The 27,026-nt window shown below is 35.2% G+C and overlaps 1 protein-coding gene across 3 annotated transcripts in view; it reads right to left on the bottom strand.

Moving 5' to 3' along the window:
* Positions 1-27,026, bottom strand: part of LRBA (LPS responsive beige-like anchor protein) — a 395,364-nt gene that overhangs the window by 264,021 nt on the left and 104,317 nt on the right. For all 3 annotated transcript variants that reach the window (XM_031046772.2, XM_031046774.2, XM_031046773.2), the window contains 4 exons: positions 26,815-26,893; positions 26,475-26,608; positions 24,329-24,390; positions 4,872-4,936 (listed from right to left, as the gene is read on the bottom strand). In XM_031046772.2, the coding sequence (XP_030902632.2) occupies positions 4,872-4,936; positions 24,329-24,390; positions 26,475-26,608; positions 26,815-26,893 (340 nt within the window). The remainder of the gene's footprint in view (positions 1-4,871; positions 4,937-24,328; positions 24,391-26,474; positions 26,609-26,814; positions 26,894-27,026) is intronic.

Raw genomic sequence — 27,026 nt, 5'->3', positions numbered from 1 at the left:
ACAACTGAATTGGGCAGCCTACATCTGTCCCCTATTTTCCATTAGGCAACTATGCAAGTAATTGCCCAACTAGTCTGATTGCCAGCTATTTTAATATTAAAAAATATCTGCATCTATGGCCAGTCAAAAGTAATATATACAATTAAAGAAAAGGAACAGCACGTGACATATGTTGACATTTTCTTATTACAGTTCCTTCTAAAAAAATGCTATAGAAATACAGATGATTACAGCATTCCAGATTTTATACTACTGGATGTTATGGATTGGGGGAATATCATTTACGTGTGTTTTTTTCTGGAGAGGTTTGGAGCTTTTTTTGTTGGTTAGTGGGATTTTCGCTTGCTAAGTGTATCAGATTTGCATGTTGTCTGCTTTCCTTGTTCTCCCCATGACTTTTGAATTCATTGGATAATTCCAATAATTTTTTTAAATAAAAGGCTAGAGTTTCTCAAAAATATTAGACATCAAATTTGTATTAAATTCAACAAAGAACAAAAATCCTTGCAAGCATCCTTAAAAAACCAAAACAAAACAAAACCAGCTCTCTTCAATTGCACTGAAAGTCATAACAGAAAATCCAATATAGGAGGAAAATTCTCTGATATTGCAGGAGAATTTTGATTAGATTTCATTCCTCATTAGACAACAAAGAATCTAGGAGGGAGAGAAAGATACAAAAAAACATCAGTTCTGCTTCTCCTGGATACACTTGTGAAAATCCTTAAGTTTTACTTGGGCTTTTTTGGTTAAGGATTTGAAAGGGCAAAGCCAAAAGAGAGGAGATCATACATGTATCCTGCTAGTTTAATTAGGTTATCTTTCAACCAAACCTTGGGTGACAATTTTTTAAAGCAACTGTTTTCCAGATGTTGAATACTCATTTGCAGATGTATAAAAATGTATGTGTAGAACATAGTACTTAGTTTGCTGAATGACCAAGAGAACTATACCTGTGAAAATTAAGCATCTTTAAGAGTCTCTTCAACTGAATAAGAAAGAATAATTGCTGCAGCATGCTTAGGAGACTGATCCCTCAACCCTTGCCATGCCAAACTCATTATCACCCCAAAGGGGATAATAACTGTCATGCCTAGTCTCAAGCTCTAGTACGTTTGTTAGTGCACTGACTGATACAGAAAACAAGGTCTAGCATAAAAGATGCTTCACACTAAAGTGTGCTAATGAATCAAAGTGACAGGAGAGAGTTTTAACCTTCACAGAGCAAAGGAGTTGTTTGCTAACTAGTCAAGTAGAGGAAATAAGAGTATAACAAAAGAGACATTTGTACACACAAGGAAGTAAAACAAAGCGTCTCTTTTTTTTCTTCAGTTCAGAAATAATAGCTTGGCTATCTCTTGCATAAAGAGGAAACATAATTAGTTTCAGGGTGAAAAAATGGAATCTGTCTGGACACCTTGGAATTCTTCAAAGTAGAGGACCAGCCATGACCGTGAACCAGGTCACACCTAAAGAATGGCTCCAGTGAACAAATTCCCTCACCAGAAAGCTCTAGCAGGTCAAGGCTCCAAAACAACATTCGCTCTAAAGGGAGGACCCAAAGGTGAAAGGTAAGCACAAAGACTGAAATTGAGACTGACAGAAGTTCAGTGGGCTAAGGAAAATGTTTTGCAATCTATACTTCTGCTGCACAGATGGCTCCATACATAAGAGAAGCAGTGGATACAGGCACCTTTTTAACAAGGTTTCAAAGAGCACTGGTAGTATTCCCAGACATTACAATAATAGTGAGCAATACTCATTCATTTTTATTAAAAACAGATTAATGTTCAATGTAGCAATGTAATGAAACTGACATTTCTTTTTATGCACAGAAAGAGGTTATCACCCAATAGCTGCTGCTCTAGCTTTTCGTTTACATTCTGTACCTTCCTGTGTTTCTACAGAGCTTTTTTTGTTTTTATCTTTGGGGTTTGTTTCATTGGTTCTTTTCTTCAGGGCTGGTGGTGGGCTTTGTTTCTTTGTTTTCACTATACTTGTAACCCAGCCTTCCAAAAAATTCAGCTGTTTTTTCAGTTTAGATAGGCTTGTGGTTCTGTATTTTCACATACACCTTTTCACATTCTCTCCTATTTAGAGGGTTTTTTTTACAGTTCAAGATTCATAATTTCACTGGGCACAAACAAATCAATTCTGCTTTATATGTGCAGTGGACCCAAAATCATCTAGAAAGCCTGGAAGCAACTGTATGTGTAACACATTAGTTACTTGGGGACATGATGAAATTCAGAACATTCTGAATGCAGCACACACATTGTAGATCTTACGAGTCCCAGAGGCAAACTTTCTGTACATATTTCTGTCCAGGGAATCCTAGCCAAAACACAGCAAGCCTAAACATAAAACTTTTAACCGCTGTGAGAGAGAGAGGTCCATTCATACCTTTCAAATAAGAGTAAAAAATACCTTTGAAAGTAAGTATAAGGAGATTTAGATCTCTTTTTCTAGATCTCTTTATGAAAGATTTTTCAGTCATCTTATTTGCCTGATAAACAAACAGTAGAAAACACTTGAAACTGGAATATCCCCTGGGATGGTTAGTCAAAAAAACCCCTAGTAAAAAACTCTGGGAATAAAACCCTGGTTTATGAGGGTTATAGGATGACCAAGGCTTTCTCTACCAAGGCAGCAGACAACAGAAATTCTGTGATTCCAGACATTCTAGGTAGTTCTTCCAGTCCTTGATTTTATTTTATTTATCCTAACACTCCACATGTCATGGTACCCCCACAGACATCCTCCCTGACTTGCTGAAATCAGTTCTGTCCTTTGTACAACTACCTTGTATTCGTTTCTTGCGTACTTACAGAAACAATTTATAAATTCAAGTTTATTATAAAAGTATGCAGTTTACATTTATGTCATTACCATCCAGCTATTTTCATTTTTAAGTTTTAATGAAAACATTTCAGCTTTTGACGTTTAGATTATAACGTTATGGCAAAAATACTGAATATACAATAGCAAATACAGTAAAATACAAGGCCTGAAATGTTTTAGTGTGTTAGTATATGTGCAACCTGCATAAAGAGAAGAGTAGTTGTGGAATATAAGTTCATGTCATATAAGAGATAATAGTTTCATTTTAATGAATGCTGAAAATGCACAAAGCACCACAATGACCAATTCAGCAATAACTTTAAAGGCTCCTCTGAGGAGCAATGGAGGGAAGTAGGGACAGGAGACAGAAATAGAAGCCATTTTTAAGAAATTAATCTCCTCTCCCCCATAATGAAAGTTATGTTCCCACTTTTTTAAAAAACAACTCTGCTATGAGCCAGAAATGAAATGAAGTAACAATTACTTATATATTTTCTGCTAACCAAAACCACACTTCTCAGTCTTCAAGGGATCATTTGTCCCTGAGACAACCACTCTGCTAAGGCTAGACTATAAGTTATTGATGTTGTTTATGGAAGTGGGGGAGTGATTCCATCTGTCTGTGATGGGCATTGCAGATTTTTAAAAAGAAAATAGTCAATTCCAAACAGTTTACTGACAGAATGCTCTCTGAAAGCATGACCTGAACAAGCTGAATAACTGCTAAACAACTGCTACTTACAACTCAGTCTCAGGAACTGATTTGCTCATGATAATCATCTTACACAGATGAACCATACATTGTGGTTTACATGTGTGTGGGATCTCTATGTTATCTATGCTAATAAAACATTAATCAAGAGGCAAATTTATAGCAGGCACTTTGTAAGTAAGGTCAGGACAGGTCAGCCTCACATAATAGGAAACAACTACAGGCTAGATCTTAACACTGTAACTGAACACCCTTGTTACTTTACCTTGGCCCTTGGGATCAAGACTAGTAGCAAAATGTTTTTTCTCCCTCAGAATGATGTTTCCTTCACCATAAACTGAAATATGACCATTAAAATGGTCATTATTTTTATCCATCTTGAGAACATTTACACATTTTGAAAGAAAAAAATCTGAAATAGCCATTTTCCCCTACACCTACAATGGTAAAAAAAAATTAAAAAAATAAAAAACCTAACCAAAACTTATGTAGCATTTTAATTTATGTGATAAATCATTTTGATTTTAACTCCGTAGCTGTCCTAATCCCATACAATTTATTTTCTATTGGGATTCTTACTAAGTCAAGTTACTCAGTAACAGAATTTAGGTTTAGATAAATGGCATTGCTTATAATACTCCTTAGCTAATGCATTAAGACATCTCAAAAAATAAAAGCCTTTAGAAAAGGTAAATATTGCTCTTAGTGAGCCTCAACAATCGATTCCTAACGAAGAAAATATTGATGGTTCTGAACAGTCACTACAAGTCAAAGAGCATGGCCTCATCACCTGCTCTGTCATCTTCTATACATTCCAGTAATATACATAGATAGTTACGGACAGAACATTCAGCTAATTGGTAATATTAACAGATTTATTTTTTTATCCTTGAAGGGGCTCCCTTTCTATTTTGAAGAAAACAGGAAATAAATGAGCAAACAGGAATCCAATTTTTGAGACAGAGGCTTATCGTACAGTTCCTAGCTATAATGGCTTCCAAATATCAATTCCCTTCCTGAAGAGATTGGCTGAATACAAATTACAGTTTCAGTGTTAACCAGTGCACAAGGACAGGAAAAAGCAAATGCACAACACACTGACAAGAGAAATATTTAATAAAACTAAAGTGCATTCAGATTCTGCAAAATCCCATAGTCAGTCTTAGAACTGAACCGAAGTACTAAAGAAAGTGAAATCATGCTTGTAAAACTCAAATAAAACAACACAAAAAGGCATAAGAAAAGATCTTAAAACTGTTTCAAGGCACACAACTTCTTGAAGGCTAACACAGAGGTGCTTTCAAATATTGTGACTTACCTTCCTTCATTGACAAGCTCAATAAAGGCAAGGCCAGCATTCTTTTGTATAGAGTTCTGCCACTCCTGGGAAAAACACAAGAGAAAACTGGTTGTATAAAAACAAAGCTAAGGAAAAACATTTTCAACTACAAAGTTATGCACTTTCTTTTCAATCTTAGCAACATACACTACCATCAGTAAATGTACAAGGCATGAATCGTGTGCTAATCAGGAAGGAAACACTGCCAGCATGAAGAAGCAGAACTTCAACATTTATTCAAAATCATATTCTGTGGAGGGGAGAAGGAAATACAAGAATATCCCACAAACAACTGCACCATTTTTTTTGCTGTGTTATGTGGTAACTGTGATTGCTTTCTGCCTTATTGAACTTTGATAATTCTAGAAACAAACTGTTTCATGTTAAGGTAAGGCCCACTCTTTATACACACATTTTTCTTACAGTTTTAAGTCTGGTTAACATGTATGCTGATAATAATCCTCACCTCAGCATCACAGAGTCATCTCTATTCAAAACAATCTGCTAATAACCCAAATATTGCATCATTAACACCTAGTAAATTTCAAAACAACTTTTAACACATTTTTAACACTCTGCATTTTTAACACCCTGAAGAAATGGTAATGTCAGTCACAAAAGCATTGCACATTTCTTACATCCAAATGACTCCCAAATTTCAGCAAAATTCTAAATCTCATACACATAGGCAGGTTTTGCCTGGCCCCAAGAAAGAAACCAACACAGATGACCTATCACTGGGGCTTGCTTCCCTGATTTAAAAGCTGAGGAAAAAAACAAAATTGGTTAACAAAAATACCAAGATTTTTTAATTCTAAACTCAATAGGAACAAGTTGACAGAGCTAAAATTTAGCGTAGTAAGTACGTGAACCTTTTATTTTGGAGGAAATGTAGAGGAATTTGCATAGAACAGGGCAAACACAACTCTTGGTGTAAACTCTACCAATTTTCTAAACTACTACAAAAGACAGATTCTGCAGCAAACACAGTGTTAAGTTTCATACGCTTTTCCACATCAGCTTCTTTGAGGTTTTTTTCAGTCTGTGTTGTATGAAATAATAACCCTAATGATTATTCACATCGCTACTTCTATCACTGCGGTTCTTAACCAAAATCTCACTAGCTCCAGAACACAGAAAAAAGGCAAAACTGTAAATTCTCTTGCATAATTTCAGATTTGCTTACTATAGGAGGTTTTAATACCCAGCATCAGGGTACAGTTTTTGCAGCTCAGTGACACAGAATTACCTCTCAGTCAACGACACAAAGGTTTCATAAGATACACAAAAGCCACTAGAACAATGTTGTTTCTTTAAAGTTTAAATCCTGCCCACAAGCCCTTTCCCCCCCAAAAAAAACCCAAACAAAAAGAGATTTCCAGATTCCAAATACAGTGGAGAGATTGTAACTCTTAGCACTTGATATGTTCCAGGCCCTTCTTTTCTTTTGTCACTTTTTAGTTGCAATGATTTTCAAGTAGTCAGAATTAAGAGTTGAATAACTGGATTTTGTGATTTATTATTCATTATGAATTATAAATGTATTTAATTACTTTTTATATAACTACTTTATATGCATTAATAAGCAAGCACCATGCTAAGCACCAGCTAAGTACCATTTACATATTATCAAATATGGGGTTTTGTGGGGTTTTTTTGAGGTCACATAACAGCATCATTGGTCTTTACTGTAAGATATTATACTGTAAGATCTTCTTAGTATTTCTCACACTATCCTTCCCCCAGTTTTTCTCTATTGCCTTATTATAGCTTACATGGCTTCATGTTAGTCTGTAAGCTGTCTGAAATAGCTTTAAGCATTTATTCTTTTTTTTTTAAAAAAAGCCTTTTAGCTGCTAATATTCTAAACAAAATAGCATATGCAACTAATCAATGTAAGCTTTTTAAATGCAATATAAAGCTGTAAACATGATATTTTCGTATCTTCATATGATAATTGACACTATTCTGTTAGCTTAAATGGGCAAAAGCCCAAGCAAAGCAAAATAATTTTTTCCACTGATGACATTGTCCATCTGTTGCTCTACTCTTTTCTAAAGAGCTCATTACAATACGTGAAAATTTAATTGGTGAAGATGGAGGTTGCCAAAAGTGAAAAGAAAGTGCATTTATCATGATACTTTTCAGCATTTTTTTCCATATCAGACATCATCAAAGGAGGTGTTAGTCTAAACAATTTCATAAATCAAAGCTGAACACACCCTAAAGCTAATTTTAATAGTTGAAAGAAAAGACTAATGGTCATCATCTTTCATGATCCATTCAGTATTTCCCCACAGTACATGTTCTCTCTCAAACAATTACACTCAGTATGCATATTGCATTATTATATCAACATCTTAGTTATCCATCTCCCTAAGGTATCAGGGAAAAAACACGCTAAAAGCTTCAAACTCAGCCACTAATGCAACTAAATAACTACAAAACACACTTCAGCACTTTCCTAAGGAAGGACTGTAAGGGAAGATCAACAAAGTCAATATTTTCATACCTGTTCTAAGCTGTACTTAATTGACCATCATTTCCTACAGATATAAATGTTTAGTAACAGAGACATAACCTACTTTTAATGCTTTTGGTCAGTGTACACTCAACAGTGAAGCATGAAAAAAAAACCCTGGAAGCTCTGAACACTATTCACAGGTATCTATAACAAAAAGCAACCATTACAAGGAGACAAATAACAAATTACTTTTTATTCTAATACTATGTCTGATGTGGAAATTTCCCAGCTCTTTATTGTTTTACATACTTCCTTAATGGAATCTGTAAACACTTCTGCAAGTACTTTACATAAAATGCCAGTACTATATCCTTTTCTGCAACTGTTCTTCAAAATCTCATATGAATTATAATCTGGTATTGAATAACAACATTACATTTCCTGTAGCTACAGCACAACTCTGCCATAACCAAAATTATATACCAGTTCTCCATAGCACCAATTTTATATCAACAACTTTCATTAAAACATTCTTACTGAGTGCCCAAGGATCATCAAATGCAAACTTTAAACAGTACTGGTCTTAAACCCCTTCTTTCAGAAACTAATGATCTCCCTCAAAGTTATATCATGCCCTACTGTTGTCCCATTTGAGTTAGGTTGAGTTTATTTAATTAATTCTAACTAATCATCAGTCATATGACAGTACCAAATACTCTAAAAAAACCTCATAAATTACTCCATTTCCTTTGTGTAGGAAATACGTTTTGGTCAATGCCACAACATGCATTAGACCGTAACCAACAATGAGATTAATCTAGCAAAACAATCTTTAGTAATTCTATACCCCATTTCATTTCCTTTCAGGTACATATGCATGCGTAGTCATCTCAGTCTTCAAATTGAAAAGTTTTCTGTACTACGTGATTCTCCAATTTCCCTTCTTAAAAATTAGGTATACCTCTAAACATAAGGCATCAACAGATACACTGAATTTGAATTTCCCAGTGTCAATTCTATTGATCAGTCATCTTCCTCCATTTGTTGTTGGCTCCTTACTCATTTTGAATATCCTTGTTCAGATCCAGTACTTCAGAAGCTTCTTATTTACCAGAACAGGCCTGCCCAAAAGCCTTTTCTATAGGCAACAGTTCGTAGGAACCAGCTTCAAAACAAAGAAATGCAGGTGGTTCTTTACGCAGTGCATTACACATTAGTGGAATATATCACACCAAAGGATGCTGTGGTGACTAAAAGTTCAACAGGATCAAGAGGAGCCTGCACATGTACATGGAAGGAAAATACACTGACACTGACTAAGTAACACAGAAGCTACATCCAATTCATAAAATATCCCAAGCTGAATATAGCTGAAAGTGGAAGGTTATAATACAAGCTTGTCTTACTCTTCTTCAGAATCTCTTTGTGTCTATTATCTAATCCAATATAGCCATTCCTAAACTCTAGTCACTAAAAAAAAGGCAAAGAAAATTTTGCTGGTAAGCATTTTTGTTGGTTTGTAATCTGAAGTGCTTGCCTGTAGGCAGGAAATGGATATACCCCTCCTCACTTGTACATTTCTAGGAAAAAAATATAACCATATTTCAAACAACACAAAATATGTAGTCTTCCAGCTATATAAAAGCATTTGCAAAACCGATTTGTCAATGGGTCTGATAGCTAAACAGTTAAATATGGCTCTTTAACAGAATATTTAAAACATTTCCAATAGAGAAAAATTGCTTTATTTTCAGTTGCAGGCAACTGCATTGCTACTTTCATTCATATATACATAAACATGCATGACCCTTAGCAATCCATTTTTGTCTGAAAGTTAAAAAAATATCCTAACAAGGTCAATATATTCCACAATTAAGAAATCTATCTATCAGTTGAAATACAGATGCATAGCAAGCAAAAAAGAGACAGTTCTTTGCTAATCCATCCTTCCCATAAAGCTAGTGCAGTTTTAATAATCTATTTTGGTTATGAAACAAAGGAGAAGGATGACTTTGGTACTGACAACTATGAATGGAGCATGAAGGAGCACGGTGGGAAAATGTGTTAACATATGAGTAGGAGACATATTATATCCTAGAGTAAAGGTCAAATCTGCATGAAAAACTTGTTCATAGAGAGATATACTAATCTTTAAGTGCCTAAAGTAAACTATCAAGAACTTTTCAGCAGTGTTTGCACTTGGTGTCAGCACTCTCTCAGCACCACATCCACTACAGGCTTGAATGAACATCTAGTGAAAAGCAGATTATATCTCAGCTGAGTTCTTAATAATAAAAAAAAAGCAAAAAAAAACAAAAAAACCCCCAACAAAAAACAGGTTAAACTGCATGTTAAGCAGAATCTCTGCAAACATAAATTCCTTTTAAAGAATTGAATCATGCATATTTTATTCAACAAAGCTCCATTGAAAAAAATTTAAAACCAACATGGAATTGTGGGAAATAATGTCTAGAAACACAACACAGCAATTTAATATCAAAATTAGCTCCAGCTAAGTAGTATACAAAACAAAAGTTTTGCAAGGATGTGATACTTTAATAGACGAGTAACACGAAAACACATTTGGAGACAATGTTATTTAGCATACATAGTCATACCTGGATGCTAAAATAAATTTTTTAAACCATAAATCAATAATGGAAGAACAATTAGAAACTGAGAAAAAAATGTCAATAATTATATACATGGTCCTTTCTCTACAGAAGAACATCACTGTTGCTGAATCCTGACACAAAGAAAGAGCTTACAAAAATATTTACTACTGTCCTAAAAATTCAGAACATCTTGTCAGGGGAAAACTTAAAACAAGCTTGACTTTATTGAAATTTCCACAGTGGATACTATTCCACACTAAACAATGGCTTGTCTATGAAAGTTTTAACGTGGCATGTATGTAACAAGTCAAGCTATATCACTAATCAATACAGAGGGTTTGATTTCAATAAGGGTGATAAAAGTTACTCTAACCCTGGCCAGCTACAAGCTCTCAACAGATGATCATCATTAGGGCTCTATCAGGGTTCCACATACTCAAGCTATACAAATGTGTTCTATTAATACATGGGTCTGTCTGCTTGGCAACTCCAGCCTTAAGACAAATGGCAGCTGCTGCCCCTCAAGGTCTGGAGTCAAGTCCTCAGGGAATCTAAAAGCCCAACTGGAAAAATCAAGGCCTGTTCATTAGAGACTGCTCCAGGGGAAACTTGCAAGGCTGCCATTAGAACTATATAAAAGAGCTAATTATTTTTATAAGACTTTAAAACTATCAAACACACTCAGTTACAATAAAAAGTATTTACTGCTGGCATTCCATTAAAATAACATTGCTTTTTGTCAAAAAATCAGCTAGTGACAGTACACAACCAGTCTTTGCATTAAAAATTTTAATGAGTCTTCTAGGAGAAAGTTGTGTAAAAATTAACTAGATGAGATAGCTTCTCAAGTGGAGGTATAACACCAAGCATGCTCTTGAAGGAAAATATCCTAAACACACTTGCATCAAACTAACTAATGAACTATAAAGCTGGGTTGAGATTATGCGTGTGTGATTATGTACCCCCGAAAAGGACAAAAAAGTCAAGAAAACCACATGCTCAGCATTGCAAAACTGCCCGAAAAGAACACATAGCATTCTTGTTTACAACCTATGCTGTTAACCAGTAACTGAAAATGCTGCAGTACACCAGTGTATTGATAAAAGGCACATGGCCTGGTTGGTATCAAACACCAAGACTGAGCAGACAAAAAACTAACCAAAAGCATTTCAGTATTTTTCCTCTGATGAAACACAGAAACAAAGATTATAACAACAATAGCTACTTTCATAAAATATACTCTGGGAAAGAGTTGGGATATGTTTTTTTTTATTCATGACCACAAAATTGTTTACCATTTTAGCTATCAAACAGAATCAAAGTTTCTTATACAGAAATATTTTTCCAGCTGCACTGCATGACAACACTCTATTGAATTCTAATGGTCTAACAGATCACTGCTACAGAGTATTTATTACACAGTATTTATTACAAATCTTTTAAAAGTTCTATATGAAATTCATTAGTGTTCCTTAATCAATTCTTGGATCAACATGCACATTACCTTCCGACAGCCTAATTCAAAAAAGCAATTACGACCCTAGTCCTTATGTAAAAGGACGACAGAAAGAAGCTATGTTACACTAGTTTGAAAGAATGAAAATGTAAAGAAAACAGATTAGGAATGATTTATATCAATGCCTAGTGCTGAAGTTAATTACAACTAACCCAATAAAATAGTGCCTTTATTATTGTACAGCAAGTAATAACCTTAGACGCAGAAAACAGAATTCTTTACTGACTTTTGCATGCTCAATTCCACAGCACACTACATTAAGAATTAAAGAAGCAGTAAATAAGCCACACAGAAACAGCAGGTTTTTAACTAAAAGCAGAAGACTCCCCTGCTGTTTAACCATTTGGGATATTCCATGTAAACAGAGCTTCCTATAAACTGGTATTATGTTGTTAGTGGTAAATGCCTAAAACTACCTTATAATGAGAGTTTAATTTCAATACCTAAAAGTCTGAGTTCAAGTCACAATAAGCTTTTATAGATCCTGAAAACAAATCATACATACATAGAGCTGAAGTAGTTTGCATGCTCCAGTACTACATAGTTCAGTAAAATACTAAATAAAAAACTGTCAGCTTGTCAATGACAAGATTACTCTGAGACAACTATTGTCTTCTCCACAAACTAAGCAAATCTATTCTAAACCATACAGTACTATGAAAGATACACTACATAAAATGTTACAGCACATACAATCTTGAACAACTACACACAGCCAGAAAATCTTGACAGAGGTTGCAGTTGTCATATTTTATAGTAATGCGGATTTCCTTAAAACAGGATTTTAGTAATAAAAAACTAAAATCACATAATCCAAAAGTTCATGTAAAATATGAAAATATCACCGTCTGCAATCTGAAAGGTCATATAAAATTATGAAAAGAGCGCTCACTGCACAAATAAAATGCCACAAGTAATAACTAGCACAGCATAAGAGCTGCACAGAAATCAAACATTTTATCCAGTATCAAAAAAGTATGAAAACATACATGAAAAACATTCATTACATGCCTTTTAGAGGTTTAACTCACAACCTGACAAATAAAATTTTGTCCCTAGAACCAATATCAGATTAGGATGAAACAGGTAAATTTATGTTAAACTCCAGTTCATCCCAGTAAAGCCAGTTCATTCACATTCCCAATACAGCCACAAACTGTAGAATAGGGAAAAACTGAATGAGTGGATCACTGATTTCAGGTCCTGATGGAGGAAACAATTTGCTTGGGCAGCCTCTCCCCTTCTCTCTCCCACTGGCAGGCTGTTGCCATGACTCCTCATGAAACGAAATTAGGGGTCAGGTTTGAGTTCATCTAGCAGCAAACCTTTTCCACAGCAGTTTCCTCTTTAGGTTCTTTAACCATCGCCTATTTTCAATGCTGAGATGAAAGACAGTAGCTTCAGGAAGAACAGGAACAGAAAACTTAAACATTAATTGAGAAACCAAAGTACCAAGCGGTTCTGTAAATATGCAGCCATGGGAAGCAAGAAACTAAAAGTCAAAAGAGATGAGTCAGAAAAACAGAAGTGAGGAAAATGGACAACATAAGAAGAACAAAGGGAAGAGATCCAAATAATCAAGTTGCAGTGCCAGCATTATTTTCATGCAGAAAGAAAAAACTGAGGAACAGCAGGATTATAAAGCAACTGTCTCAACTTCAGTGCTTTTTTGTTTAACTGTGTTGAGATTTTGTAAAACCACTGCATGGAAAAAACTGTCTTCAAAGGTAGACTACTAATTATAAGGACAAGAAAATCACAGCATGCTCCTTGCTGCACAGTTGCACTAGTAGTGATAGACTGATTCCACTGATAGCAACATTCATCATTACCATCACTAAACAGGAGAAACCTTCCTGCTCAATGACTGATTAAATAAATTGAATAAAAAACTCAACAATATACACAGTGAATACAATTACGTAACTAAAGGTCCCTTTGTATTACCCTTTTACCCAAAAGTATCTTTGTTTCAATTTAAACTCTCATAACAAATGCATGCAAACTATGAACAAGATTCTGGCTATCATGTACCTTTGAGGGAATGAAACCAAAGTATTTAAACCAATCCAACCTCTTCACTTTAAAGACAGAAATCCAAATCTGTCCCTTATCATTCCCTTGGTAATCCCATCCTAATGCAGGTATTTTAAGAAAAGATTTAGAGAAAAGGAAGCTAAATAAATTTTTTTTCTTTTTTTTTTTACAAAAAAAGGCAGAAAACCTCTGTGTCCCTTCCATTACACTCCATTTGCATACTACATTCTCTTCCTCATCTTACATCTGTTATATTCATTCAGATTAAAATATTCTGGGGATCCATTATTCCATTGTTACATGACACCAGGCAACACAGGGTTCTATTGTCATCTGCCCCTGTACGTTGCTACAATAAACATGATAAACAATAGTTTTTTGCTCCTTTCTCTGCAAATCTGCCCCACACACTCAGCAAGCAAATTTTCCAGAAGAGGAGGAACGTAACCACTTCTGGTTTAAGTAGAAATAGAAGTAAATGGCTTCATAAATTCCAGATGATCCTTCTGAATCAAGTTAGACTCTAGGATATAACCACCTAACAGACATGTACCTCAACATCATATTGACTGCTGCATAATATGAATTACAAGTTTTTTCACTTAAACAAGTGAAAGATTAGTGCATCATCATGTTCAATAAAACAGATGCTTTACCAGTTGCAGAGATGTATAAATAGATACAGATGAGCATAACTAAGACTAAAGGTTAAACAATAAATTGAACAGCACTCCTGTGCAAAGCTTCTCCTGACACAAATGAGTAAACAGCACTGCTCCCCAAACCATGTGTTTCTTAAGCAGTTTTGCTTGGAAACAGAGACACATTATTTGGTTTATTAACCTGAATAAAAATGTTCACATATTTGTGATTAATATAAAGTCAGTGACAAGCACTGCTGTTCATTGAACTTTCCATAATCTCATACCCCTCCCCTCCACTAAACCTCTTTCCATGGTCTCAAATTAAACAGACTAGCTGTAAAACAGCAGGGTGTCAAATTAAAGCACACTTTATTTTCAGAGGTCTCCACACTTCGTGGCTGACTTCCTGTCAGGAAGAGTTCCATTTCAGTGCAGAGCCCCATCAGCAGGGAGCTCACAGAATTAAGTGCTAGTTGATATTACTTTGTTTTGCATTTACCACCCCTGAGAATATTGTTCAAAGATCTAGTTATAAAGTCAGCATGGTATCATCCTTCTGACTAGACTGCCAAGCCACAGGGTGTGCTCTCACTGTACAAAACTCACCTTAAATGGTGGTGTTTTTTTAAGTCCTAGTGTGCTGGTGAAGCAACAGGATGCCTTTTTTCTTCAGAAAAGTTTTGCTTCTGTAGCTAAATTATGTTCCCTTACTTTTGAACATCTGCAGCACTGTACATTAATGGAAATTAAGCTGTCCTGTTCCCCTATCACAGCCCCAAGATTCACACTTAAATTTGACATCCATTCTCATCCCTAAACATAAAAATTTACACATCAATCATACAAATTCTCAGCAACACAGCTTTAAAGGCTAATATTTTTAGCTGTAGTGAACATGCGTTCCATTAAAACCCACACTGACAGTATGTCCCAGATTCCTGACCAAATTCAAGTAATTTTCATTTCATAAGTTTATTTTTCTTAGTAAGAGCCTATCATATCCAAAAAGTCTATAAAACAACCACTAAAGACTGTATTAAAAAAAAAATATATATATATATAAGGTAGAGAAAAATCCTCATTCCCCCTCCAAAACTTAACTGTAGGCAACAATTCTATTTTAGTAAGATGACGTCAAGAAAGATCATCTCTCTTCACTCTAGTGTGGCAAACTATTTCTAAGAATGGCTTTGTGGTTTTAAACCCTATTTTTATCCATTCCTCTGTCCTAAGTCTACTATTCATGTTGATTTCTTTAAGCATACTGTCCCAAGAAAGAATGCTTCCTATCAGTCCACAGAAAAATATCATGGCTTTACCATACTTATCCACTTGTACTTCTCTACACACCTCTACGGACGTATAGCACCCATCCCAATTTATTTACATATATTTTTTTAATTTATTTTTGTTCAAAGCCACAAAGCTCACCATTATTCTTCAGAAAACAGCTGCGTAGTATAAACCAAATACCACTGGTTCTTTCATGTTACTTTTCTCAGTTTGCAGCTGCAGCTGATACAGCTTGCTTTTACTAAACACTTCAAAATACAGTGGCTGCAGACTGCAGTGGGCATTTATCAGTGGGTCAAAAGTAGGCCTAGGTAGAAAAGTTGTTTCCATAGCTTAGACGATTTTATCCAACATGCAGAAAACCCAACCCCATTTATTAAAAGCATAACATATCAGATATTCTTGCTTTCTCACACATCATAGTTTGTGCTCATCATAAAATCCCACATCATACATTTCATCTCCAAACTGGGGAGTGAGAAAACCTTTAAAATATCCTCCTAGAGTAAGAATTATGGAAACATGTAAGGAGATAAAGCCAAAGTACTAGTTCACACATCTTAACTACTGTGACTACTACCTGTCAGGATATAAACATCAAGTGCTTATTGCATCATTAAGTCAAGAAAAGGTCACTTCTTATGCACACAGTCTTGGTAAATCATTCCCAATACATTCCAGCCTCTTTCCACACTTAAAGCAGAAGCAGAGTTTAAGTTATAAACTTCCTTGATTTTTACTACTAAACACACCATGAATATGCATCCACTTTATAGATTCACACAAGAAAGTGTTCGATTGCAATTTAGTTGATTTAAATTCAGCCACTGATGGACACGAATGTTTTAAACTCCCTATCTGTAGGCCATACTAATTGTAAACAAGGCACATTATTCCTGAAGCCAACAACGACACCATACAGAAAAGGCCGAGTTCGCACATGTAAGCGTAGCAAACTAAAGCAGAATCTGAGAAGTGTAAGCCTTAGTAATTATTAAGAATAGTAGTTTGAAAGAAACTCCTATTTAAACATGTTAGAGTGCTCTCAAAGCAATTTCTTGCAATTCAACAGGTTAAATATTGCAGGAAATTATATGCAATTAAACTTTCAAACAATTGAGAAAGTAACACAAAATCAAAGCAGGAATGACATTCCAGCAGACAAATTTTGTTACCCTGAAGTTTCACACAGAATATATTACAATAATCTAGGTCTGGCAAGACAAAATCTATATACTGCTTAAGTCCAAGGGGGAAAAAAACCCCGCAGCTAATTTAAAATATAATTTCAACATACTCTGGTTCAAAGGAAAGGTTTTCTCAGCTGTTTCCATTTATTTCAATCTTATCTGAATTGCACTCAGTTACCTACCAAACTGATTTGCAGTTTCAAACACTTGGAACATACAACATAGTTCAATGAAGCAGGCAGCAAAATATCCATAGCACAAAGCAATCCACTTGTAATTATTCTAAATACTCTGCTCAGTGACATATTCCCAACATGGAAGTTGTCAATACACATTTTCAGCACCCAAAGAGAGATCATCAGAGATGGAGGAAAAACTCCCACTTGGGAAAGAAAGAAGCCACAGTATGTGTAAAACCCCCCAGATATATCAAGTATAACAGAGAATCCAAGTGATCCAGCCAAGAGATTTGATATTCTAACCTTTTGTTTGGTTAAAAAGAAATTTAGTGACAATATTGTATTGAATAACTAACCACCAAAGGACTGCACTTCAGGAGTCTGGATTCCACAGCCAGTGCTGTCTCACACCTTCCAAGGACTTTCATTCAATTTCTCCAGGGTTAATACCACTGACCACCAGCCAAATAGCATACTGTGTTGATATCAAGTGCCTTGCAATGCAGAAGAATGCAGAAGCCCTAAACTTTATCCCCAAGACCTTACAGAAAAGAACTGAGTTTTCATATATTACCACCAAAGAAGGAAACTGCAATTGAGGACAACAGAGATGAATCACAATGTTGCTTTTACAGACTGAGAGAGCTTAATTTTTTTCCACATGCCCGATAAATTTCCTTAAGCTTCAGGACAATTACATTGGGAGGATATGTTGAAATTTTTCCTTCAACAGATTATTCTACTTAGTGATAACAACAAGTATTACCCAAAACGTTACTTGAAACTTAAGTCTCTTCTACCCCAGGAGAGCACTTTGATAGCATTGTTCCTGGCTACTGTGCCATCTACCTTCCCCTTTCACTTTGACCACAGACTCCATCCTCCAAAAACTAAGTAATTATAGATGAAAATATACATTAGAGGGGAAAAAAGAGTAATGGGAATTTTTGAAGAGGAAATAGTTTGTCATGTAAAATTGGTTCACTGGAAATATCCTGAAGCAGCACTGTAAATAAAGCTCAACAGAGATTCCTCAACTACTTTCCATCCAATAGCATCTTAAATAATTGGACGAGAACCTCCCATTTTGTGTAACAGCTACAAGAGCTGTGCAATTATTTGTTACAAAATTGCACTATGAGTATTCCTACTACTGCCTGCATAACAATTAATAACATGCTTACCTATCCCATGTTTTCAAATGTTAAGATTTACATGGTTTTATCAATATGTCTAGCTTCAGATTCTAAATAATCCATAACGGAGTTAAATGATCTTGAATACTCTCAGTTCCTTCAACAGTCACCTCATCTGTACAACAAACTGGGTGGTAGATATTCTTCCGAACTTCCAAGCTCTTCAAAAGAGTACAAGGGGGATAAAGTATACTAAGAAACCTCTGGCATACCTGCAGGCCAAATATTTTTCTGTATATCTCAACGCAATGTCTTCACACTAAACTGGAAACACTGATACTTCATAACATTGCACAGAAAGCTAGCAATACAAGGCAAACACTTGTAGGCATAATCCGTGCAATGTCTTCCCCCAAACATAACAATTTAGACTTTGGAAAGTTATCTGTTGAGATCTAAATCATTTTAATTTGCTTAATATAGTTATGCTTCTAATAATTTTATCAGAAGAGCCATCTATTATTAAAATATTTATAGTTTGGGTTTTTTTGAAACTCAAATACAGCCACTTTCATTTTTGGTAAAAATAAAGATCCTATTATAGAATCATAGAATAGTTCGGGTTGGAAAGGACCTTAAGATCATCTAGTTCCAATCCCCCTGTCATAAGTTCACACTGTATAAACAGCAAAACTTCCAACTCCTGCAAAATGGCTTTTAAAAGAAAATTAGAACATGCATTAAAATTTATAGAAATTCATATGGCATCTTACAAAATCCCTACAAATTCTACCCTCTGCACCGAAACATATACATTATTTCGATCACAGACCTAAAGTAGTATTAGATCCCATTTCAAATTATTTTCAGCTCTTAGAACACAAATGGATTAGGTGAAAAAAAAAATTATCTTAATCAAAACCATCATCTAACACTTGGGGCACATAAAAAGTATGAAACAGCATTGTTTCTCTTCATATCTAAACCAGGATACTGCTAAGAGTTTAGGTGCTTCTGTTGAGTTAGCTGCTATGATGTCATAGTGACATAGCTCTTTAGATAACCTATACCCAATTCGATTAAAACTTCATAGTGATCACTATAGTTATCCATCACATCAAATTGCACTTAAAAGTAAATTAGGAACCAGTGCAGATCACAGAGCATCAGTATAATGTGTTCTCTCTGCAAGTAACAAGCACTGAAAACCAGCCATCTTCTATGTCAACTAAATCTCCAAGTAATTCAAAGGCTTACCACATTTTAGAACACACTACAGAAATCCATTCCTGAGATAATGAATTTAGATCGTTGTTAAAAAGCTTTTTCCTGAGCACAGGATACACAGAAAAGCCTGACCATCTTACTGCATTTTACATTCAAGTACTCAGGAAGAAGGGGGGAGGTAAGTGTGTGCAACAGAATCTGCTGAAAAATCAAAACTGTAACAACCATCCTATCGCTCTTCCTGATGTGAATTATCCTATCATATTGTTTGTACATGGTGCATGACTGTATGGCCCATGTTGATATTGTCTACATAATTAAGAATCCTCATCAGAGTAAGAGGCATAATGCAACTAAGATACAGCCCATGCAAAAGATGAATATTGACTTTTTTACGAGCAACAGGATCTGTTAGTAAAGAGATTTAGCAGCACATAAAAGAAAGTTCATGCTAAAGAAAGATCTTTTGCCGACATTTTGCCATTTAACCAGTGATAATTGGTTTGGTGAGTTATTTAGACAAGAAAAAAAAATTGTCTGCCTACACAGGGAGTAAGACCGACTTCATAGTGTAATTTTTTTGGCTTTACTGCTACTGATGAGCCTCTGCTGTATTTTTAAGATGCACATGCACCGCCTTGGACCATGCTTTTCTCTCCAAAAATTAACTCCAAAAACTATTAGCACAACACATGACATATTCAACTGTAATCATATTTCATTGGGCCATATGAACAGATGTTACCATGTAAAAAAAATCTGGAGTATCAGAGTTTATGTTTCCCTCTTCCATCTCCAGACAAAAGACATTATTTATCAAGGTCCTATATAAATCTAACAACTACAGCTATGTAGTTATATTGCAATATATCACATTTTATCTTCCAGAAATATTAACATCTAGAGATTAAACATATTAAAACACTGGTCTTGGTTTGATGTATGCCATCAGCTATCAAGAATGTGCCCTAAATCCCACTGAAACAACAGGGGACAGAAGAAAGAGGAACCAAGAAGCTTTTATACCTTGAACTAGCAAGCAGGATGTATGTGCAGGTAGTAGTGGTGATGGGGCCAGAAAAGTTGTTGAATTATTCATCAATTTTAAACTGCAAACTCTTGAAAAGAAATTGGGTAGCATTCCACCAATTGTAGAAAATTATACAAGAACCGAATAGCACTGAAGTCAGTTAGCGTAAGTTTATTTTATGGTCTAGAAAATGCAGGTTCAGTCAAAAAAAAGCCCTTAAGTCAAAGATGGATCTGACAAGAACCACCTAATTAGTTCTCTTACACATATTCCACTGACAATTCAGTTGATTTACTACACAAAGGAACATTTTTCAAGTGCTGCAAACTCTGTAAATTCAAAGGCATCAAGAAAAATTATGGAACCTATTTCACCTATTTTTGTATCTTTTCACCTTGGCACTACGGTAATGGACCAAATGCTTCATGTGTGTGAGCAAGGGATAAATGTTTTTATACCTTCATGACAGAGTAGGAAAGATGACAGTATTTCTCATGTATTTCAAGGAAACACCTGACAAATGAACGGAAGCACAGTAGCATATTTGCTTTATGGATAAACATGCACTCAGTTCATACATACCCCTTTTGCGTTTCAGGGATAGAGCAAGAATCCTTTTAGATGAAAATGCTTTATTCAGGGATGATATCTATTTCTCCATCCAGAAGCCTTGTCTCACAATAGCACATGAACACCTCTAACACCCTGACGTCACTCATTTAAAAGGGGTATAGACACAGGACTTCTCTCTTCTGGCTGGTTTAATTACCCCAACAGGATGCCAGGCCAGACCAGATAGTGCTTCTAGGTTCACTGTACTGTATGCATTTCTGATAAATGGGAAAAGAATAGATGACCTGGCAGAAGGCTCAGACAATAACATGTGATTTACAGGACATGAATGCAGCTACTATAAGATTTATCTGACAGCCCTCTCCGATAGTGGACTGTTGAGTATCCGATGGAATGATTTCTAGTCTGGAAAGTCTGCTACTGAGTAGCCATACACATTATTTATTTATTAGATGTTTTGGGTTGAAACCATTTTTAAATGATGCACTTCACAATGCTCAGCCATAAATTTAGTTTTAAACCCTAGAAGGGAGGTAGTGTTATTGGAATGTGTGTCAGACTGAATTAGGATGAGCAACACAACGCTTTTATAAAGTGGCCTTGAATGCAACGTCGATTCTTTCAAAAACGATATTAACGTCAAATAAGCAGGAACACTTTGCAGTAATATTAAATGAAAGATTTCTTTATGTTTTGATAGATTTATATAAATGTAAGCATACACACAGAGACACGTCTCAAAACGTAGCGTGTCTATCAAAAAACACAACTGTTTTTCTCTTAGAAAAAGCCTTTTGTCTGTATCTCAAACCACCTGTTTCTCCTTTTATCTCAGTTTAAACATTAGGCAACATATAAACATATAAACACAAAGCTAAAACACAAAAGCAGTGGTGTTTTTCCATATGCCTAAATACATAAATTTTAAAGGAGAGAAAAATTAACTGTGAGTCACAAATAGCTGCATGGAATGTTGTCTTTTGCAATTTTTTTAAATCACTTTACTTGAGAAAGAGCTTTACTCACACCATTTTATGAAAAAGTAGTTGTCAGACATTACTATTCCATATTGTACTTCTAGTAAAGAAAGAATATTCCAGCCACAAATCTCAACATCAGAAAAAAATCAGATGTTTCAGAAAAACAATCCAAGTGCTTACATCACATCTAGAATGTTTAAAACAGATTTTGAGAAAGAGGTTATCATAAAACCCACCACAGATATTAATCAGAGCAATCTTTCAATTTCATAAAATGCTGCCTGACAAATTTGCAAAGTTTCAAATCAAATTTGCAGATACTTACTTTGTGACTATGCCACATTATTTATGTGATTAAAAACTAGTTTTTGACCTGATCTTTTGATCTTTGGCACTTCATCCTCTCCATCTCCTCTTAAGAATTAATTAAAATTTTAGCAAAAGGCTATCACTTCATTTCCCACCCTATCTTGGTGAGGGGAAGAAGAAAAAAAAGGGGGGGAAGAGAAAAAATAAAAAATATCAATCAAGCTCAACCCCATCTCCTCCCAGTATCTGTAAAATGTCGGCTGGAAATTCAATTTCATATCTCTCTAGCTTTCATGTAGCAAAAAGACAGTTCACTTCTTAACAAAATAAATCACCTCTGTGATTGCCATGCTGACCTCTTTGAATTAGGAAAATTCAAAGTGAAAAATGTAATTATCACCCCAGAACAATCTGTATACATCTGGAGCTAATTTTAGATTCATTTCTCACATCATTTTTCATATTCTGCCAAAAAATTACAGCCCCTATGTAACTTTAAAGAGACTTTGAGGTCTTTGTGACTTTATTGGTTTATTTCTACTGTTTTACAAAGAACAACCTTAGCCTCTGCAACGAGCACTGCTAAGCAATCACGATAGCCTCAATTTGATCAGATTAGCATTAAGTGGCATTGTGACACATATGACAAATAGATGCATTAGAGCACGTCATTTATTCCTTATCCTTTCCACTTCCCAAAACCAAACAAGTGACGTACAGTACAGAGCACAAAATGATTTCGAAAAAGATTACCCTATCAAAAAAGAAGGGAAGGTCTATTGATACAAGCAACATGGATAATGAAAATTAATTTTTACATGGTAATACCAAGCTGTCAGGCACATATTTAATACTCAGATTATTTTTACTTTAACACATTAACAAATTCACAGTAAAATTTGTATAGGGATTTCTTGTTAGGATTATTTTCTAATTTAAGTCAGCAGCAAATTCGTATTCTAGAAATCATGAACAATGTCCACTTCCAGTATTGCCAGATGTAAAATAACAATCTCTAAGTCCCAAAAGTTCCACAAGGAGTATTAAATTCCTTTCAGGGTAAAGACATTTTCTGCGGAAGACTGAAAACTAGATGAACAAAGTTCTAGAACCATTCATTAGTAACAAGCTCACTAGAAAACATAACTACTCTTCACTAGTTCATTGTAAAATCTATTAGGTGTAATCTCCAGAAGTAATTGTTCTTATTACACTTCATTGACAATGCAGACTATCGATTTTTCACACCTTCTATGATTCTTTCATTTGTATTCATGAAATGTCTATCAGCACACTCTAAATAAATTTGGCAATATAGGCACTAAAATGAATAAATCGATGTGAAGAAACATTAATTTTGCATTATCCTTATTCGTCAGGCAAGCAAACCATAAGGGTTGTAAATGAAGGTCAAAGGTTTTGAAATGGGTCAGAACCCTTGACCTCTAGACCAATACCATTCCCATTAAAAAAAGCTATTTTAAAGTTTTAAGTAGGGGAATTTACTACCAGAAACGTATCATTTTTAAGGCACCAAAAGAAAGGCTCAATAAAAATAGTCTTCCATTTAATTACAAAAAAAAGCAAGAAACCCCAAAAGAAAATCCAATTAATATACCAAGATTTTAAGAATCTTCCTTAGGCTCTAGCGCTTTTCTAACCACAGGAACAGGGAATTCTCAGGTTCCTAAATATCTAAAATCACTCTGCCTTTAGGAATGCGGAATGCCCCAAACTGCTGACAACTAGGGTTGCTTTCTTATTTTTTTCTCAAATTCTTAGTACTTGTCATATCAATTAAGAATGACAGGGTTTCAAAAGTATTTTATCACTCATACACAAAAGAAAAAATCCTACTCATCCCAGAGGATTTAGCATGCCAACATGCAGAAATATATCTGCTTCTTTAACCTTAATATTTTATTGGTCTTACTTTATTTTACATAAATGGCAGCACAGAATTACTTAGGAACATCATCAGGGTTATGCATCTTAATAGTAAAGTAATGTATCTTAATAGTAAGGTAACACCTTACTAAGGGTAAAACCCTTAGTATCTTTTCTCTTCGACTGACTAAACAATTACTAAGAAGATGGGATTTTTTTTAATCAAAAGGCCTTGCACATACTCTTTCTACCTATTACACACAACCTTAAATTTTAAGTCAAATTTAAATTTTAACTGTAATTTCCAGTCTGCTCAAAGGCAGCACTTTCAGACAACACTATTAATTAAACCTCACCTGAGAGCAAAGAAGCATCACCAGCTCCACAACTGAACTGCTAGATTTCATACACACAAGACCTACAAAAGGAAAAAACGATACACATAAATGCACGCTTACATGGCACCAGCCATAAACACAACTGTTTTGAAGTGCAAAAGAGTAGGAGTAGAAGCATTTTGACAAACAAAAGAAAGCTGTAATTCTCATACCACTGCCAGTTTTTGTACTTTATCAGCACAAAATAAAAGTATGCATGTAAAAGGACCATAAATTCCATGCCTTGCATCTAAAGATGCAGCTAATAGTAATACATTACCTCCATTATTCAGTTTCATAAATGTTTGTATGTCAAAATTATCAGAAGTGTGGTTAACATACGTTACGTTAATCCACTGTATTTACATTTTGCTATTTCTTGAAGGATTGGGTCATTATATATGCAGAGAAGGGAAATGGCTTTATGACCTTTGCTTTCTCCATTGCACGTTCTCCTTTCAGCCCCCAGCTATCAATCAAGTTTCCATTTTGTTTCATGGCAGCAGACATCCCAAACACTCTTATTAGTACTTTGACCCTTAACCCCAAACTAAACCTTCGCAGAAGTGCAAGCAGTAACCTATTATATATTCTTGATTGTTTATAAACTAATTTGACTACTACTCTTATTTGTATTTGCATTTTGGTTTAGGTTTGTCTGGGTTTTAGGCCCCAAAATTGGTTTCATGTATTTATTTTTCTCTTCCCTATCACACAAAGCTTTGAGAAAAATCACTTTCCTGTTATTTTTAAATTAATGAAACAAATCTGTTCATGAGCCAGCTTCCATTAAAATGTCTGTCAGCTAAAGCGATACCCATATGTAAATCAAAAGTAGAATCTCATCTTTTTCAGTCTTACAGAAGACAATTCACGTCATTCTTTCTGCCAACTCTTCCTACTCCAAAAGTAACACAAGCTAAATTCCTAAACTAAAAACCTTTCATTTCAGTTAAGTTTAATGAAGTCTCAATTTTGTTATCAGCAGTCTTCAGTAAAACGTTTACCAGTGTTTGATATCTACTTGTGTTTCTGATAACGTTCAGCACTACATACAGGATGCCTGTCGTAAGCCATAAAAACAAGTAGTTTCAAAAATGTTTTTTAAAGGAGACCTTTAATTACCCAGGAAGCAACTAGATCTATTAGTGCAAATACAGTTTGACGTGCAAGCGATCAGCTCAACAACACGTAAGCTGCTAACACAGGAGTGCTCATTACTGGAAGCTGCAACAAGCTCAGGCCCTAATTCAATTTACTGCTTTAACCAGGCAAAACTTAAAATTTTCACTCTAAAAATCAGTGGACAAAACAACTTACATAAGCAAGTTGTGAGAAAATTGAAAGCTGGCGTTCACTACTAAATTCACAGTGTTCCAATAAACAAGATTTTTTAAACTGAGGACATTAATGTCTGCATTGCAGAACTGAGCCTTGCTTTTAAACAGAGAGAAACCCACCTGTGGAAAGAAAACTCAATCATCTCAAGCTCAATCATTTTAAGCTAACACCAGAAAGAGCCAAGACCTTTGTTGTGCACCTGAATTTTCACCTTCTCAGAAATACCAGAGAATTCTTCTCAATACTGACAATCTTCCCTGTATGATTGCCTTTCAGTTAGAAACCAGAAAGACAGAAGCAAATTCACATACAAGAAGGAAATACAACACAACATGCTCTGCTGACATAGTTCCCAAGAAGCCTTCTGTTGCAGTGGCACAGTAAAGGTATAAGGACTTGATATTCAACTTTCTAAACTATACTCTATGCTTTGTATTAACGTGTTGATCCTGACACCATGTTTTCAAAACGCATTTCATACACCAGCTTCTATGGAACAATGCCCTGGAAGAGCTGGAGAACTAAGGAAGAGACAACAGCTGGTCCCATGTAAAGAGATACAGGAAAGCTATGAGATGAGATGAGATGGAGGAAAAGAGGTGGTAAAGATGGCAAAAAATGAGGAGGCAACAACGATCAAAGACAGAAGGAAGGAGAGGCAGTAAAACCCAGCAGAAAGCACCATGTCAGAAGGTGGACAGAAAGTTTCTGAGGCATTGAAAAACAAAATAAATAAACAAACCAAAGCACACATCAAAAAAACTTCTTCAAAATGGAAACTTACTTGTACCTTCTATGAGCAACTCCTGCCCATGGCTGCCCAAAAGAGTCCGAGAAAGAAAGGGAGCAAAATCCAAAAAGATCTCTCTCAGAAGTGGGGCAGCCTTTTCCAAAGCATGTTCAAGCCTGTCTGTAATACTAGTAGAGAGATACAGGTGATTAACAAAAAAAGGAAGCTGCTGAAATGTTTAAGTGATATACATGCATATGAAGGAATCTATAATCCTTCATTAGGTAATGAACATCAGCAAAATGACATTCGTAAGAGACGCAGAAACAGAAGATGTAATAGCAAAAATGTGAGCCACGGCACAGCTGTTTAGAAGTTCAGCTGACGAGGTTACCTCATATTTGAAGCAGAATCCTCAGGCACTGATGAAACTGTAGGGACAGATGGCAATTTTGAATTAGATGATCCCTTTCCTACAAGAGAAAGTGATAAATAAGTTCATTATATAAGAAAACATGCCAGAGGTTAGATGACTTGTCCAGAAACTACAGCCTAGAGCTCAATCTCTGAGAAACCATGGTTTTCAAGTGTGTATGAAGACTAGGG

This window comes from Melopsittacus undulatus, chromosome 7 (assembly GCF_012275295.1).
Source record: "Melopsittacus undulatus isolate bMelUnd1 chromosome 7, bMelUnd1.mat.Z, whole genome shotgun sequence".
Taxonomy (NCBI): domain Eukaryota; kingdom Metazoa; phylum Chordata; class Aves; order Psittaciformes; family Psittaculidae; genus Melopsittacus; species Melopsittacus undulatus.
This window is presented reverse-complemented; position numbering and strand designations above follow the sequence as displayed.